Below are 17,966 nucleotides of genomic sequence, written 5' to 3'. Positions count from 1 at the left end.
CCTCTTGCCTGATGGGAGAGGGGAGAAGATGGAATGTTGGTAGGTAGGACAATTAAACACTAGCTCCTGGCTCTAGACTCTGTGCCCCAAGCACTTGTACTCAAATCCATTGACATCATGCTGGTGTTCCTTGCTCACCACTACCGCCTACAGGAAGACCAGAAGACTTGCAGGGCACATGGAAGCTGAATATCAAGTCTGAAGAAGGGTCTTGATCCAAAACGTCAACTGTTCCTTCTCTCCAGAGATGCTGAGTTACTCCAGCATTTCGTGTCTAACTTCGGTGTAAACCAGCATCTACACCTCAAGCTGCCAATGTTGGACAACATTGAGAAACCTAAAAAGGATTAAAAGAAGTATGAAACCCCTCTTATACTCCCTGGTGGGAAATAATCAAGGTGAACGTCAAGGTGTTCAGAAGATAACATAGAAACAGATTCAGCATGGATGTAGAAACAAGGTGCTGCAGATGCTAGTTTACATTGTTATAAAGTTTAGTTTAGAGATACAGTGTGGAAACAGGCCCTTTCGCCCACCGAGTCCGCACTGACTAGCGATCCCCACACACACTACCCTACACACACGGGCCAATTTTCACTCCTTCCAAGTAGCCAAGTAACCTACTAACCTGCGCGTCTTTGGAGCGTGGGAGGAAACCGAAGATCTCGGAGAAATCCCATACGGTCACGGGGAGGACGTACAAACTCCGCACAGACATCACCTGTAGTCGGGATCGAACCCGGGTCTCTGGCGCTGTAAGGCCATTGTCTACATGGATTTTAATACAGCATTTGACAAGGTTCCACACCAAGGTAGGTTGCTCTGAAAGGTTCAATCCCATGTGATTGCAAAAAAGCAGAGGGTGATGGTGGAAGGTTGCTTTTCAGACTGGAGGCCTGTGACTAGTGGTGTGCCTCAGGGTTCGGTGCTGGGCCCATTGCTGTTTGTCATCTACATCAATGATTTGGATGAAAACGTACATGGCATGGTTCGCAAATTTACAGATGACACAAAAGTGGGTGATATTGTAGATAGTGAAGATGGTTGTCAAAATTGCAGCAGGATCTTGATCGGTTGGGCAGGTGGTCATGAAGGCTTTTAGCGCATTGGCCTTCATCAGTCAGAGCATTGAGTATACAAGTTAGGAGGTCGTGTTGCAGTTGTGTAAGATGTTGGTGAGACCGCATTTACAGTATTATGTTCAGTTTTAGGCACCATGTTATAGGAAAGATGTTGCCAAACTGGAAACCGTGCAGAGAAGATTTATGAGGATGTTGCCAGGACTCAAGTGCCTGAGCTATGGGGAGAGGTTGAGCAGGTGAGGTGAGGTTGAGAAGTGAGGGGGGAAAGATTTAACAAGAATCTGAGGGGTGACTTTCACGCAAAGAGTGATAGGTGTATGGAACAAGCTGCCAGAGGAAGTAGTTGAGGCAGGTAGTATCGCAACGTTTAAGAAATATTTAGACAGGTATATGGATAGGACAGGTTTAGAGGGATATGGGCCAAATGGAGGTAGGTGGGACTGGTATAGATGGCACATGTTGGCTGGTGTGGGCATGTTGGGCTGAAGGGCCTGTTTCTTCTTCTTCTGTCATATGTCTTTTAGACCTGCAGCTCCGTTGAGGGAAGCCAGGCCAACGTGTCATCGTCTTGATCAATCAGACCTCGTTCACCATTCGGTGGCCGGTGTTTGGGGCAACTGGCGAATGTGCTCCACTGTCTGTGTTGGGTCCCCACACTCGCAGGAGGCGCTGTCCACGAGGCCCCACCTCTTCATCACTACTCCATAGCGTCCGACGCCTGTCCTCAAGCGGTTGAGGGTTGTCCAGTGCTTTCGGGGCGGGTCCTGGCCAGGGACGTCCATGGGGTCATTGATGTAACGGTGTAGCCTAAATGGTTCCGCTGACTTCCACTGGTCTCTCCATCTCGCCTTGACCCAGGCGGCCTTGGAAGCGTCAGCCGGTGTTGTGCAGAGCAGCTCTTGGGCTTGCGTGGCAAAGGGGCGCCGTGACTTGAGGCGCACATGTCGTGGTGTCTCTGTGACGATCTGATGGAGGAGGTGGGATTCACTGGTCTGCTTTTCGAGAGAGGGCCAGCGTGGCTGCTTCTCGTCTGATGTTGGCTGGCGCGATGCCAGCAAGGACGAGCAGTTGGTTTACTGGGGTGGCTCCTATGCATCCGGAGACAGTCCGCAGGGCGCTGTTGAGGGCAGCATCCAGCTTCTTGGCGTGAGAATTACGGCACCAGACCTGGGCGCAGTACTCGGCGGCTGAGAACACCAGGGCCTATTTCCACACTGCAAGGCACTATGACTCGATGACTCCCGACTATCTTAACTTGGCTTTCCAGTAGTGTTTCCATAATCCATTGATTAACAGAATTTTTAATACACTGTTATGCCTGTTCACAAACTCAGCTTCTGCAACCATTTGGGATGCAGCATCACACCACGTGTTTCTGTCCAAATAGGTGGCTTCCATCCTAGCCCTCAGCATTCCAGTTCCAGAATGGCACAACGCAAACCAGGATACTTCCCGCATCTATCCTATCTCACTGCCCAAGAATTTAATGTTCCAGTAAATACATTTGCCTTGTAATATTAATAGATACAGTAAAAAATATTGAACCTACCTGATCTCCCAGTTGCTAAACACTTTAATTTTCCTACCCATTCCCACACTGACCTTTCTGCCTTAGGTCTCCTCCATTGTCAGAGCGAGGCTAAACGCAAATTGGGGGAGCAGCATCTCATATTTTGCTTGGTATGAACATTGATTTCTCTAACTGCAAGTAACCCCGGTATATATATATATATAAAATATAATATATATAGACATATACATATACCAGACTAAGTGGGACCTGTTGGGTGTTGCGGGCCGAAGGTACTGGTTTCCAGAGGGCTAGTATAGACATTGTGGGCCGCATGGATTCTTGGGATGGAAGCCAACTGTTGCAACGATTTTATAAAAAGCCAAGCCGAGGCAAACAATTTGGCTGCAGTCACCCGACAACCAAAATTCATTTTGTGAATACAAACTTTTTAAAAAGGAGCGGCAAACAATTGGGCAGCAGCCACCTGACAATCAAAATTCATTTTGTGAACACAAACTTTTAAAAAAGGCGTGGCAAACAATTGGGCAGCAGCCACCTGACAACCGCATCGAGGGGACTCACCGTGGAGTAGACGTGCGTTCAGTGTTATTCGCAGCTCAGAGAGCCGTGACCCTCTCGCTTCCTGGGTCTGGCAGAGACTGAGTGAGGGACTACACTTCGGGTTTTATAGTCACTCCCCCCTGCCACCAGCGGGGGCAGCAGAGAGAATGGGAAAAATCCTCCGATCCCGGAAGGCGGAGGGGGGCTCTGAGCGAGGTGGCCAAAAATGGTGGCGGCGTTCTCTCGGAAATCGCAGCAGTGGGCCAAAAGCGGTCAAGATCAGACTTTTAGTAATATAGACATTAATTCATTCACTCTCTCCCTCTCTCCCCCCCCCTCTATCTCCTCCCCTCTCTCTCCCCCCCTCTCTCTCTCCCTCTCTCTCTCCCCCTCTCTCTCTCCCTCTCCCCCCCCCCCTCTCCCCCCCCCCCCTTCCCCCCCCCCCTCTCTCTCCCCCCTCTTAGTCTTAGTCTAGTTTTTTTTAAAGTTTAAAATGAGGGAGGGTGAATAAGGCAAAATGAGCAGCCCCTGCACAGTTGGGTGCTATGGGCGAGTGGTGGAATAATGCATTGGGGGAACGGGTTGCGTCGGGGGAACGGGTGAGTGGTGGAACATTGCGTTGAGGAACAATGCGTGTTGCGTTGGGGGACCAGGCCTCCCGTGTGTCAGGGACCCAACGAGTCCCACTTGGTCTCGTATATTACTAAAACTCTCATCGGAAGGGGGCGCCGTTGAGTATGGTAGCCTCCCCTGCAGCTGTTCGTCCTTTCATCTTTTTTTTATTTTTTAGTCTGTCATAAAGTTTTGTTTTGGAGGTCTTTTAGTCTTTTTATGTGGGGGGGAAGGATGAAACTGTTTTTCTCAGTCACTACCTGGTCGAGGATGCCTCTTTCCTCCGAGCCGCATCTTCGCCCCCGCCTACCATCTGGATTGGCGCAGCCTTTCCTGCCGGAGACCGATCAGAGCTTCGGCTTCAGCAGCGGCGCAGCACTGAAGTATCATCGCGGACCGAGCGATGCCTTACCGGGGTCGGCGTGTTGGAGTTCCGGAGTGCTGGGGTTGTCGACTTTGACAACGTGGAGCTGTGGTCTGCGGATCTTCCAGCTGTGGGCGGCGCTGACTTTAACAACGTGGGGCCCTGGGATCTTTCGCCAAGGATTACCGTGTTGGAGCTCCGCCCAGCTCGGCCTGTGGACTTCGGTAGCCACTGTCTCCGGTAGGAAGCGGGCGATTCGGAACTCCAAGCCACTGAGAATGTTCTTCCGACGCCGGAGTTCCATCATCCGGCACGAGGGCCTGAAACATCGGGCCGCCATTGCGGCGACTGCGGAGGCCTCAATAGGCCCCGGCCACGGGTGAACAAAAAGGAAGATGACTGAACAGTGGGAAACATTGATTCTGCTGTGTGGGGATGTTCATGCTAAATTCTATCGTGTGTTGTGTTCTATTTATTTGTATGGCTGTATGGTAACCCAAATCTCGCTGTACCAATTGGTGCAGTGACAATAAATGCAAACTTGACCTTGAATCTTGTTTCTATCTATCTATATTTATGATCCCATGTGATCATGGGCCTACACCAAAACTGTACACGATGGCACTAAAATTCCCACCCTCCCCCCACATGGGAAAGATTGATTGGCTCCGGGGACCCAAGTCGAGTCCATTAATTGGCTCTGGGGAGCGCAGACGCCGCCCCGCAATGTTTTACAAAAAAAACTACAGAACTTTCCTTCTATGCCACCCCCGGGTGAGTGGTGGATTATTGGTTTGGGGAACGGGGCCCAACAGGCCCCACTTGGGCTCGTATGACTATATTATTAAAAGCCTGAGCTTGACCACTTCCTGTTGTTCTGTATATTGATTTTAGAAAAAACACTGGCACTTATGGCTGTGATTTTTGGCCATCTTATTCAGCCCCCCCCCCCCCCCCCTCCGTTGTGCAGGACAAGAGGATTTTTCCCATCAATGAAAAATAAAAGAGTTATTAGTGTTTAAAAAATGTTGAGATTCTCTCTTCTGAAGGCCATGCCCCTTCTGAAGGGACTAAAACCCGGAAGTGTTAAGTGCTCAGTCAGTCTCTGCAAGATGGGGGAAGCGAGAGGGTCACGTCTCTCAGTCTGAGCTGTGAATAATACTGAACACATGTCTACTAAATTGTGAGTGTGGTTTTACTGACCTTGTGAGCCCTTAATGTGGTTTGCAAATGAAAATGTGGTTGGTTGGTTTGAAGTGAAGCACTGCAAATGGCTGTTGGTGGTGGGTTGGTTTGAAGTGAAGCACTGCAAATGGCTGTTGGTGGTGGAAACTTGACAACTTCCTGTTTGCACTGTACATTGATTTTAGATAAAACGCTACCACTTACTGCTGTGATTTTTTACCATCTTAGTCCCCCTCCGCTCATCAGGTGCAGAGGATTCTTCCCATCAATGAGAAATAAAAGTGTTATTAGTGCTTAAAAAAGGTTGAGAAATGTTCTGGTAGGGAATATTCAATACCATTTCTAAAACACTCAAAATTCAATTGGAGTCAGATTCAAAATTAATAATATTAAGAATGTCAGAGGGCTGCCCTAAGTTAACGATATTCCAAAGACGCTTCCTTGACTACGGTTTAATAACTGCGAAAAAACTTATACTTAAATTCTGGAAAAAGATAACAGTTCCCACAGTGAAGATGTGGATCACAGAAATGACCGAGACACTACATTTAGAAAAAATAAGGCTTGTTTTGTCTGACAAATCAGATCAATTTTCCAAAATATGGTCTCCTTTTATTGAATTTCTTCCACAACAGAATGGTTGAACACAAATTCAAAACCGACGCTAGGGTCGGGTGAGCGGGTGTAGGGAAGAGTAGTAGGATATCTTCACTTTTTTCTTTCATTCTTCATTAGTTCAGGGGTTTTTCTTCTTTCTTTTTCGTATCTTTTTCGAAATTCTTTCTTTTCTTTTTCCTTTCATCTTCCTTTCCCTTCTTTCCTTTTTCCGATTCACTTATTAGTTTATAATCCCTTCCGGTGGGAGGGATTATAAAACCCAGAAGTGTGGGTGTGGCTCCGTCTTTGCAAGATGGGGGAGGGAGAGGTCACGACACTGTCTGAGCTGTGAATTAACTCAACACACTGAAAGTCTACTAAACTGTGAGTGTGGCGTTTAGTGTGGTTTTATGGCGTTTTCACCCTGGTTGAAATGGTATGAAACTGCATTTGAATGTGGTGGCCTTGCACCCTGCTTGAAATGGTATGAAACTGCACTTGAATTCGGTGGCCTTGCACCCTGCTTGAAGTGGTCGGAAACTACACTTGAATTCGGTGGGCTTGCACCCTGTTTGAAGTGGTCGGAAACTGCACTTGAATTCGGTGGCCTTGCACCCTGCTTGAAGTGGTATGAAACTGCATTTGAATTCGGTGGCCTTGCACCCTGCTTGAAGTGGTATGAAACTGCACTTGAATTTGGTGGCCTTGCACTCTGCTTGAAGTGGTATGAAACTGCACTTGAATTTGGTGGCCTTGCACCCTGCTTGAAGTGGTATGAAACTGCACTTGAATTTGGTGGCCTTGCACCCTGCTTGAAGTGGTATGAAACTGCACTTGAATTCGGTGGCCTTGCACCCTGCTTGAAGTGGTAAGAAACTGCACTTGAATTTGGTGGCCTTGCAGCCTGCTTGAAATGGTAGGAAACTGCATTTGAATTTGGTGACCTTGCACCCTGCTTGAAATGGAATTTCAAGGAATAGCCGTGAGTCAACTGCCAGCCCACCAGCCGTGAGTGAGCTGCCAGCACATCAGGTTTGAGTGACTGAGCTGCCACCCCAAGAATCCATTTGGCCCACAATGTCCATACTAGCCCTCTGGAAAACCAGTCCCTTCAGCCCACAACATCCATACTAGCGCTCCAGAAAGTCCCCCCGCCCCCCCCCAACTCCCACTGGCCACCAATATAGGAAGTGGTGGAGAGGTGGAATATTGCGTCCCACTTAGTCTAGTATATTACTAAAACTCTCATCTTGTTTTCACACAGAGAGTGGTGAATCTCTGGAACTCTCTGCCACAGAGGGTAGTTGAGGCCAGTTCATTGGCTATATTTAAGAGGGAGTTAGATGTGGCCCTTGTGGCTAAAGGGATCAGGGGGTATGGAGAGAAGGCAGGTACGGGATACTGAGTTGGATGATCAGCCATGATCATATTGAATGGCGGTGCAGGCTCGAAGGGCCGAATGGCCTACTCCTGCACCTATTTTCTATGTATCTATGTATCTATGTATGCGTGCGTGCGAGCTTGGATGTGAAACCCAAAATACCGTGCCAAAACAGTACACGATAGCGCCACAATTTTTGGCCCATCTTACTCATAATTGTCCTGGGATGTAAATGACACATGTTTCGATTGGATTGATGTTATATTTTACAAATTATTGACATTTTAAACTTTACAAAAAACACTTTTCAAACCACTTTTCCACTTGCCCTGCCCGTCAGCAGCGTTCGGCATCACAATGGGATCCCGAATCTCATTTACATAAAACAATCGAGATTTTTAAAAAAAATCAGTTTTAATCAAATGTTTTCATTCACAATGAAGTCACAATGGGACCCCAAATCTCATTTACATTAAAAAATCAGTTTTAATCAATTAATTAACAGCTAACATTGTGTTTAGTTTTTTTTAAAGAAAAAACGCGATTTTCATTGAGAATTCCATTTTTTTTAAAACATCGCGATTTCCATTGTGGGGGGTGGGGGTGGGATAATAATAATAATAATAATAATAATACACTTTATTGTCATTGTAAATACATACAACGAAATTTCAGGTGCACTGCCCGAGCGGAGCTCCAACGTATCAGACAAATAATAACAATAAACATAATTAAAGGCCGCAATCTCAGCCTCTCCCTTCCCCTCCGACGGCTCCATGAAGGAGAGTGGGGAAGGATGGGGGCAGGGCTGCCAACAGGGAGCTTTTGCATTTTCAGCTTGAAATTGTGCAATCTGGTGCATACTGTAGTGAGTCTTTTAACTTACACTTGAATGCAACATTTATGCTTTAAATTGGATTAGGTATGAATAAGGTTAGGCTAAATTACATTCCACAGTAGAGCCAGGCTCTGATCAACAGGTGCAGCACATGAATGACCTTAGTATATTCATGTATGGAAATCAGAGATATAGATATATATATATATATATATATATATATATATTTATATATATATATAGAGAGAGCGAGAAAAAACACAGAGAAACAAGGCAAGAGTCGGACTTCCATCAATGTTCTGCACAAATAAATCAATCAACCTTACCCTTTGACTATAGAAACAAGATGAAAATAATGCCACATATTCAATCGTATATGGTTCAATGAAATAAAGATATGTAAAACATATATATGGAAACAGGCCCTTCAGCCCACCTAGTTCACACTGACCGGCAACCAGTTCCATCCTACACGCCAGGGACAATTTACAGAAGCCAATTAACCTACAAACCTGCACATCGTTCGGATGTGGGAGAAACCGGAATATCCAGAGAAAACCCATGTGGTCATAGGGAGAATGTACAAATTCTGTACAGATTGCACCTGTAGTCAGGATCACATCTGGGTCTGTGGTGCTGTAAGGCAGCAACTCTACTGCTGCGCCAACGTGCCACCCCATTAAATTATTTTTTCTGTGATATATTTATTATGGTGTCACGTCAATAAAGATGAACACATGATTCTGATTTCTGCCCTTAGTTGGATAACACACATCTCTAGTCATTGTCTTTTATGGCTGGTTTTCAACCTCTTCAGTCTGAAGGTCTTGGCCTGAAACATCACCCATTCTTTCTCTCCAGAGATGCTGCCTGTCCTGCTGAGTTATTCCAGTTTTTAGTGTCTATCTTCGGTTCAAACCAGCATCTGCAGTTCCTTCCTACACTCTTTGTTAAGCGAAACGGGTCCTATTCTCATAATATTATTCATCTCAACTAAGTCTTTCCTTCACCTCTTTTGCTGCAGAGAATATAACCCCAGTTATCAAATCTTTCTTCAAAGTGAAAAAAATTTCCAGCCCTGCTAATATGTCCATAAATCGCCCCTGGATCCTCTCCAGAGCAACTGTACCCTTTCTACAATGTGTCGTTGTCTTACAGCATGGAAACAGGCCCTTTATCCCAACTTGTTCATGCAGATCAAGTTGCCCCATCTAAACTAGTCCCATTTGGCCCATATCTTTTTAAACCTTGTGTGTGCCAGTGTGTGTGTGTGTGTGTGAGAGTGTGTGTCAGTGAAGCGGCGACAACATCCGGAGTGAGCGGAGAATTGGTGATGCCCGAGGAGCGTTCCCCCCACCCCCCCCCCCCCCCGGGAATGCGGGCCGGCCCAGGCGCTCTGTGTCCAGCTGGGGTCAGGGGGAGGTGGGGGTCAGTGACCCGGGAGTCGGGCATCGGAGTGGAGCCTTAGCCCGAGACTCGATGCCCCCTCTCACCCCATGGGGTGCGGACAGAGCGGCCGATGGGCACAGAGCTGCCGGAGGTGAGGGTGGGAGGTGTGAAGGGTGCCTCGGGGGGTCGGTGCTGGCCCTGTCTCACCTATCACACCATCTGCAGGGGGGAAACAAATCATCCCGTGGGCCGGTAGTTTGACAGCCCTGCTTTAAACCAATGCCCTCTAGTTCTTGAATCACATATCCAGGGTAAAATACTATGCATTCACCATATATATTCCCCTCATGGTTTTTACTCACCTCTAAAACAATTTTTGCTTTATTTTGAATTTCCAACAACTGCAGATTTTTGGTTCCATGAATGTCAAATGTACAGCAGTTTGCCATTTTAAATAACGTGCTTAAGAGTCTAATACAATTAAATTGCTCGTTCTTTATGGAAACCCGCCGACAGAAAACTATTCTCATTGGTGAGCGTGGAGGAGATCTGGAAGCCTTGGGCGCATTGAATAGTTCGTGACTCTATTCATTTATTAAAAATTTGAGCATGAGAAATTTGTGATCAGCGTGAGAGCTTGAGAATTTCATGAAATGCAAGCCCTGGCAGCCCTGATATAGGGAGAGGAGGGGGGGGGGAATAGAGGGAGAGGTGGGCAGTGGGGAGGTGAGGGGGGAGAGTAGGGGGCAGGTGAGGAGTGGGGGAGGAGGGAGATAGAGTGAGACGAGGGGGTAGGGAGTGGAGAGGGGTTATGGAGGGACTGAGGGTAGGGGAAATGAGAGGGAGGGAGAGGTGAGGGGAGGAGGAGAGGGGCAAGAAGACAGAGGGTGAAGAGGAGGGGAGGGAGTGCTGGGGGCTGAGATGGAATGGAGTATAGGGATAGGAAGAGGGATGGCGGGAGAGGGGGATGGCAGGAGAGGGAGACGGGGAGAGGTAGAAGGGGAGAGGGAGAAGGGGAGATCACATATCCCGGGAAAAAGACTATGCATTCACCTTATATATTCCCTTCATGGTTTTTACTCACCTCTAAAACATTTTTTTGCTTTATTTTGTATTTCCAGCACCTGCAGATTTTGATGGCATGGATGTCAAATGGAATCATTAGTACTACAGTTACATTGCCAGTTTTTCCAGACTTTTTTTGTCTACCTTTGATTTTTCCAGCATCTGCAGTAGGAATGTTACAAAATTTTGAGATTTAAAAAAATAAGCCTGTAATTTATCCCATCAGATAAAGCACAAAAAGAACTTTAATTTGATACATAATTCACTTTCATATCTTCAGTATTGAAAAAGTTATGGCCATTTTCCTACTCGGAAATTAGCATCTCGTTCCCTATTGCTTTTCCACTGACTTAACAAAAAAGCTGTGATCGAGGACAGTCAAAAGCCCATAACTTTCTTAAAAATTAAGAGAACTGAATGAAAATTTCAATTATAGATTGAAGCAGTCTGAAACATATGAAACATCTTACTTGGATGACCTCAAATTGAAGCATACAATTAGTTAGTTACCTAATTGTAGCTAATTACAAAAGTGACCGTTGTGACAGAACAAGTAATAAACACCCAGACTGCCTTGAAAATGTGATATTCTCAAGATCAGAACTTTAATATTATTGTATTATATGCTGTAAGTCCATAACAGATAGGTAAATAAATTACAATTTCCAGCAATAGCCCAAGTCTTTATGGAGAAGATCAGTTGCTAGCTGGTACATTCGCATATCATAATCAGTAGCATCATCATACTCCTCAGATTGTAACCAATAAGCAACTCTGTACACCTTGTTTTTCCCAACTTTTCAATTTTGGCATTGTAAACCACAGGTTTTTGATCTTCAAACCACGCATGACATGCCTTTCTGCCCACTACTTTCCCATTAAGAATGTCCTGAAGAGCATCACATTTGGAGTAGTCCAAATTCGGATAATCTCTGCGAATGCTGCCTAAATCAGTTTCTTTTGCTTGGCATTTGGATTGACAATTTTGCATTTCTTCTCCGGAGACAAAAGTAAAGAAAAAAAACACTGAACAGCATTAACAGAAACAAGTTATTATTTGCAGTTTTAGAAAAACTTTAGAAATGATAATGTTAAACGCTAAAACAAATAGTAAATACCCAACAATATATTGAAAATATTGATCATGGATAGATAATAACACAAAATATAGATGATTTAGATGCTCTTATGACATGATTGTCCAAAAACAATTTATGATTTTGATTATCTTGAGTGGATGTTTCTGGAATGTGATCGATTGGAATGTTGCCGTTGCCCTAAATTTAAGCCCATATCGGCAGGCAAGACATGGCCGATTCGTATGGGGCCTAAATAAAATTTTCGCATCATAAGATTAAAATAAAGTCACACCAAAAAGCAAAATAATATGTTAAATAAACGACATGCCTTTCGTTTTGTCCTGATATTGCGATCCGCGATCAAAGGCGGTGAAGGCTTTTTTAGTCGTGTTTAAGTTTAATAGAGACGCAATGGTACAGCAAATTCTTTTTTTTTTAAACCCGCGAACGGAAGCGTGAACGATTTTTCTTCATCAGCTAGCAGCCCGAGGAAACCCCTCTCTGACAATCAATACAAACCTTCATTTTAATTCCCCACCCCACCTCCCACCACACACAGCAGTTCTTTCTTAAACACTTGCCATTTTAAATAATGTGCGATGTGCTTAAGACAATCAAATTGCTCGTTCTTTACAGGAAACCCGCCGACTGAAAACTATTCTCATTGGTGAGTGTGGAGGAGATCTGGAAGCCTTGGGGCGAATTGAATCGTACGTGACTTTCTTTATTTTATTTTTTTTGAGCGCCAAATATTCTGGACCTGGTCCTGCTCTGTCCATATAGTGCTGGGCTGCAGCAGATGTTGAAGGTGTGCTCTCAGTATGGCCTTGATTATGACATTAAGTATAACGCTAAGAAAAGCCGCATAATGGTAATTAGAAGTGCTGAGGACAGGAAATCAACTTTTCCGACCTTTTATTTGTCAGACAGTCCTCTTGCTGTGCGTGAGGAAATTAAATACTTAGGTCATGTCATATCTGATGACTGGAAGGATGACAAAGACCTCTACCGACAGCGCTGTAAAATTTATCTTCAAGCCAACATGCTTATAAGGAAGTTTTATATGTGCTCTGATTCTGTGAAGTGTTCCCTGTTCAGAACCTACATCACACCGTTATATACTGCTCAATTGTGGTCTAATTATAAGAAAACGAGTATGCAGGCTTAAGGTTGCATACAATGATGCAATGGGGTTGCTACTTCGTGTCCCTAGGTGGCATAGTGCCAGTCAATTGTTTGTGTCCACTAGAGTGCCAACCTGTGAGGCACTCTTAAGACAGCTGATGTTTAGTTTTATGTGTCGCCTGGACAAATCAGAGAACCACATAATTGAAGCCCTAGTCAGCCCTCTGAAAAGCTGCTATATATTCACTTCTAGGCTAAGACGGCATTGGTGCAATAGCTTATATATATTTTAGGCTAATATGCAATTTTTTAATGTATCTTTGTAATTCTTTGTACTGTTTGATGTGTTATATGGACCTGTGCCTGAAATAAAGCTTTAATAATAATAATAATAATAATTCTGTGATCAGCCTGAATCCCGCGCTCAGTGCGCGAGGCGCTCGATGCGTCAGTTACGCGCTCGTTGCGTCAGTTACGCGCTCGTTGCCTGGTCCCGCGCTCGTTGCGTGCAAAGATCTTATAGGATCGTTGGTTGCGTGAGACCCGCGCTCGATGCGTGGTCCCGCGCTCGATGCGTCAGTTACGCGCTCGTTGCGTGGTCCCGCGCTCGATGCGTGACCGTTGGCTGCCCAGCACAATCCCCCACAATACACTGCGAGAGGCTTAACGGAAGTCGGGTTCCTGGAATGGCGGACGTTCAGTTTTGTTCGGTTGCGTCCTCCACCTCAGTCCGTTGGATTTCGCAGGCGTTGTCTATCGGGGCCTTCTATGATCTTTGAGCAAGACCAACGCGCCGTCGCCGTGTAGCATCAGGCCAGCTGGGCAAATGCTCTCCGGAGCTCAAGCCGCCGGGTCGGCTCTGAACATCATCGGACTGCAAGGCCCGGCGCTGACGTGCGTGAAGCAGGCCGCCTCCACGGTGAACATCGCGCCGCTATCACAGCCTCCTCTGCCGGTCATCACCAGCGTACTCTCTCCCATCCCGGTGCCGGCGTCGCTCAATGTGTTGGCGCTCCCGCAGAATTTCACTCCGGTGTCTTTGGGCTCAATGACTCCGGCCTTGAACGCTTTGATCCCAGTGAGCGGCCCTGGCGGACTCCCAAAGCCAGGCCAGGTTAACCTGCTGCCTGCCACCTTCCAGATGGGCCAGAGCAACCTTGCCATCAGGGCGCTGCCTCGGGCATTCCTCATGCCGCAGGGATTGACCATTGACCGGGCGGCCAGACCCACCAGTATTCCAGGGAATTTGCCGACGATTGAGCATCTAATTCAGAGCGGGAAAGACGCCAACGGCTTACCTGCCTACACCCTCATAACTCCGGTTCAGTTCGCCTTGCCTGTTGCTACCACTGCGACCACCAGCAGCAGCAGCAGCAACAAACCGGGCGTGCTCTCCGCCACGCAATTGCCACTTCATATCGACCGGTCGAATCAAGCGCCGTGCGTTCCCCAGCAAGAGCCCTCGGTGATCGCAGTTGCCGCCGTGGAGCGGGAACCGGCGCTGTCGATGCCCGCGGAACTTGCTCTAAATCTGCCGCTGGCGCCCGTCACCAGAGCCCAACAGTGGAAGAGCTGCTCCTTCTGCAGCTCACTGTTACCGCTCAGCGCCTACGACAACCACATCGCCACCGCGCACAGGGCCAACAACAACAACAGGCCTGAGAAGGTCGTGGCCTGTGCCAACTACCTACAGAGGGCCGGCGCCCACATCTGCAAGTGTCTGTTCTGTGAGTGTTACGTACACGAAAACCTCCTGTTTTGCCATCTGCTAATGCATGGCCTGACCTGCTTGTTCTGCTCGCAAACCTTCCACGATCTGGCCAAGTTTACCGCGCACACCAAGTTCTCGCACGCTGGGCTGAGGATCCAAGTGGTGGAAAACAACAAAGACGGAGCCTCGGCCTCCAACCAAAGCAAAGAAGGCGGCTTTAACTTGACTATCACGTTGCCAGAAGATGAAATGGGTCCCAACGACATCCACCTGACCCTCATTCCAAGCAAAATGTCCTCTCCTCACGCGCCTTTAGTAATCGAGGTGTGCAGGCACAAGGCAGAGGAGGTAGACATCATTGCACAGGCTGTAACCCCGGGGCCACCAAGTTCAGGGTGTCCTTTCTGTTGGAATCATTTTCGTGGTTTGCAATACGAAAAGCATTTGCACGAGAAACATCACGTGGCACCTGTTGTTCATCCGCTACTGAAGATACCCTCGTTTAAGTGCATTTACTGTCAAGCTGTGTACACTGACCACATGTCGGCATCAACAATCTCTCTCCATCTATTTCGCTGCAGGGGCCTTAATAAAATGCAAAGTGTTACTTTGCCAAAAGACACTGGGCTGTCAAAGCGTGTGTTTTCAGAAATCGGCGAATTGGGGACTGAACTGGTTTCAAATGGCGATGGAAGAAATTTAGCACCTCCGGCTTCAAAACGATTAAAGACTGATGTAGCCACCGCCTATTCTAAAGTCTCTCCTTTAGCACGGAGTAACACGGCGAATACTTCACACTCCTTGCCCTCTTCGGATCCATCTACTGTGCTGGCGCTAGTCCCGAAAGGATTTGGCCATCGCTCCTACAAAGAACGAAAGCTGTTCCTCAACGACTACTTTCACAAGCAACCTTACCCGAGCAATAAGGAGATCGACCTGTTATCTTCAGTCCTGTCCCTGAAGAAGAACGACGTTGCCCTCGTCTTTGACACAAAACGGGGGTCGTGCTTGAAAGCAATGAAGGACAAACCTTTTGTGCTTTTAGGATTCAACATGTCGGAACTGAAGAAAGTAAAGCACGGGCTCAGATTTGATTTTGGGGGAACAAGCAGAAAGCCGAATAGAAGTTAGTTATGGCTTGCGTAGGAGGGAACTGCCGATCCTGGTTTACACTTAAGGTAAGACACAAAATGCTGGAGTAACTCAGCGGGACAGGCAGCGTCTCTGGAGAGAAGGAATGGGTGGGTGACGTTTCTGAAGAAGGATCTCAACCCGAAAGTCATCCATTCCTTCTCTCCAGAGATGCTGCCTGTCCCGCTGACTTACTCCAGCATTTTGTGTCTATCTTTGGATTATAACTGTCCATCCTTCCAAATCCTGAAAATGAATGACTTTGACAGTGATACTGTAGATTATTGTGTAAACTTTGTCCAGACTCCATTGGTGAAGTTGTGCACCGAAGATGGACACACAATGCTGGAGTAACTCGAAAGAATGGGTGACATTTCAGGTCCAGACACTGCTCCGTTCTCCAGTCTGAAGAAGGGTCTCGACCTGAGATGTCACCCACCCATTCCTTTTCTCCAGTGATGCTGCCTGTCCAGCTGAGTTACTGCAGCATTTTGTGTCTATCTTTAGTTTTGACATGAGTGTCCACCTTGGTCATAGGGTACAAATACATGGACTAATCTATACTGGAAGACAATCAAATTGTTCATGGCATTTTGCTTTAGGGGACGCTTCTTGTGCCATACTGGTCATGATTCCTTGTGGCTGGAAGCTCGAGATCAAGATGAATCTAAATACAAAGGTTTAACTCGAAATCCTGCTTAAAGCCAAAAATGTTATTGTGTTTATTTACAGACACTTTACATGGATGCAGTGCGGTTTGCAAAATGAAATGTAAACTTGCATTCAGGTAGAAAGGGATATATTGGTATTAAGCACAGGTTCACGATGAGCTTTGCTATATGTGTTGGAGGATGAATTTAATGTCAATAACACTGTGACTTTTGCTCTGCCCAATTTACAAAGTTCCTGCCTTTGCAGTTTCTTAATGTTTGTTTGAAACATGAAAAGGAGGGTGAGAAGTACAGTTTATTCGGTCAAACCTGCTGCAAAGTTGCCTCTTTCAGTTTAGTATATTGTCAGATGTACAGTGAAAAGCTTTTTGTTGCGTGCTATAGAGTCAGCAGAAAGACAATACGTGATTACAATCGAGCCATTTACAGTGTAATGGGTGCAGCGATTGTAATCTGTGATTGTAGATCTGCTTCTTTGTTGGGCGCCATCTTGGATTATTTTTTGACATTGCCTAGTCCATTTTTCCAATGTTCTTGATGAATTTCGGCTTAGGATGCCTTGTTGTCTGCTTTTCACTATCACAATTTTGTAGTTCCTCTTCTTTTCACTATTACAATTTTGTAGTTCATTTCACAAATGATTAAAAAAAAATCACAGTTCATCATTCAACAATTAGTCCTAAGTTATTTTTCAAAACTAATTTCTTTCTAGTTTTTAGTTTAGAGATACAGCGTGGGAACAGGCCCTTCGGCCCGTCAAGACCAAACCGACCAGCAATCCCCAAACATTAACACTACCCTACACACACACTATGGGACAATTTACATTTATACCAAGCCAATTTACCTACAAACCTGTACGTCTTTGGAGTATGGGAGGAAACCTGAGATCTCAGAACAAAACTTAAGCAGGTCACGGGGAGAACGTACAAACTCCGTACAGACAGCACCCCTAGTCTGGATCAAACCCGGGACCACTTTCAAATTATGGAGGGGACTAAATATTGAAAGCATCATGAACTGTAACTGGCAGGTCTTTTCAGTGGTTTCTCATTTTAAAATTGCTGTAATTGCACATTGAGCAATTTTCCACTTAAATTCTAGTTTGTTTAAAGAACAGAGTCTGTTACATTACTAAGATTTATCTTGAATTGTTCATAAAGTTTTAGCTATCTTTCCCTCCCCCACCCCATATAGAGTTTCTGCCTTACAGCGCCTGAGACCCGGGTTTGACCCTGACTATGGGTACTGTCTGTACGGAGATTTTTCTGGAATCTCCGGATTCCTCCCACGCTCCAAATAAAAACAGGATTGGTGTTTAATTGGCTTCAGTTAAATTGTTCGTCGTGTGCGTAGGATAGTGTCAATGTGCGGGGGATAACTGGTCGGTGAGGACTCGGTGGCCGAACGGTATATTTAACCTATATCTGTATCTTTAACCTAAACACTATTAGCAATTTTATTAAATGCTAATACTACTAAATAACCATAGAATGCATTCTGGTTACAAAATTGCACACCTCAACATTTCAAAATTACTAGGTAACTTGTTATTGATTTAATGCTTTTAAATTGTCATAAGGAATAGGAGAATTAGGCCATTCGGCCCATCAAGTCTATTCCACCATTCAATCATGGCTGATCTATCTCTCCCTCCTAACC

General features: G+C 45.9%; 1 protein-coding gene across 1 annotated transcript; it reads left to right on the top strand.

Moving 5' to 3' along the window:
• The first annotated feature begins 13,432 nt into the window (after window positions 1-13,432).
• Window positions 13,433-16,974, top strand: LOC116967482 (activity-dependent neuroprotector homeobox protein 2-like). Its single transcript, XM_033014091.1, has one exon. The coding sequence runs from the start codon at window positions 13,618-13,620 to the stop codon at window positions 15,631-15,633; it is 2,016 nt and encodes a 671-aa protein (XP_032869982.1). The 5' UTR covers window positions 13,433-13,617; the 3' UTR covers window positions 15,634-16,974.
• Window positions 16,975-17,966: the final 992 nt, after the last annotated feature.

Source organism: Amblyraja radiata, chromosome 2 (genome assembly GCF_010909765.2).
Source record: "Amblyraja radiata isolate CabotCenter1 chromosome 2, sAmbRad1.1.pri, whole genome shotgun sequence".
NCBI lineage: Eukaryota > Metazoa > Chordata > Chondrichthyes > Rajiformes > Rajidae > Amblyraja > Amblyraja radiata.
Note: the sequence above shows the minus strand (reverse complement) of the source record. Positions and strands in the feature narration are given on the sequence as shown.

What these genes read in the sequence shown, in the direction of transcription:
- LOC116967482 (XM_033014091.1), top strand. Translation starts at nt 13,618, where the DNA reads ATGCTCTCCGGAGCTCAAGCCGCCGGGTCGGCTCTGAACATCATCGGA.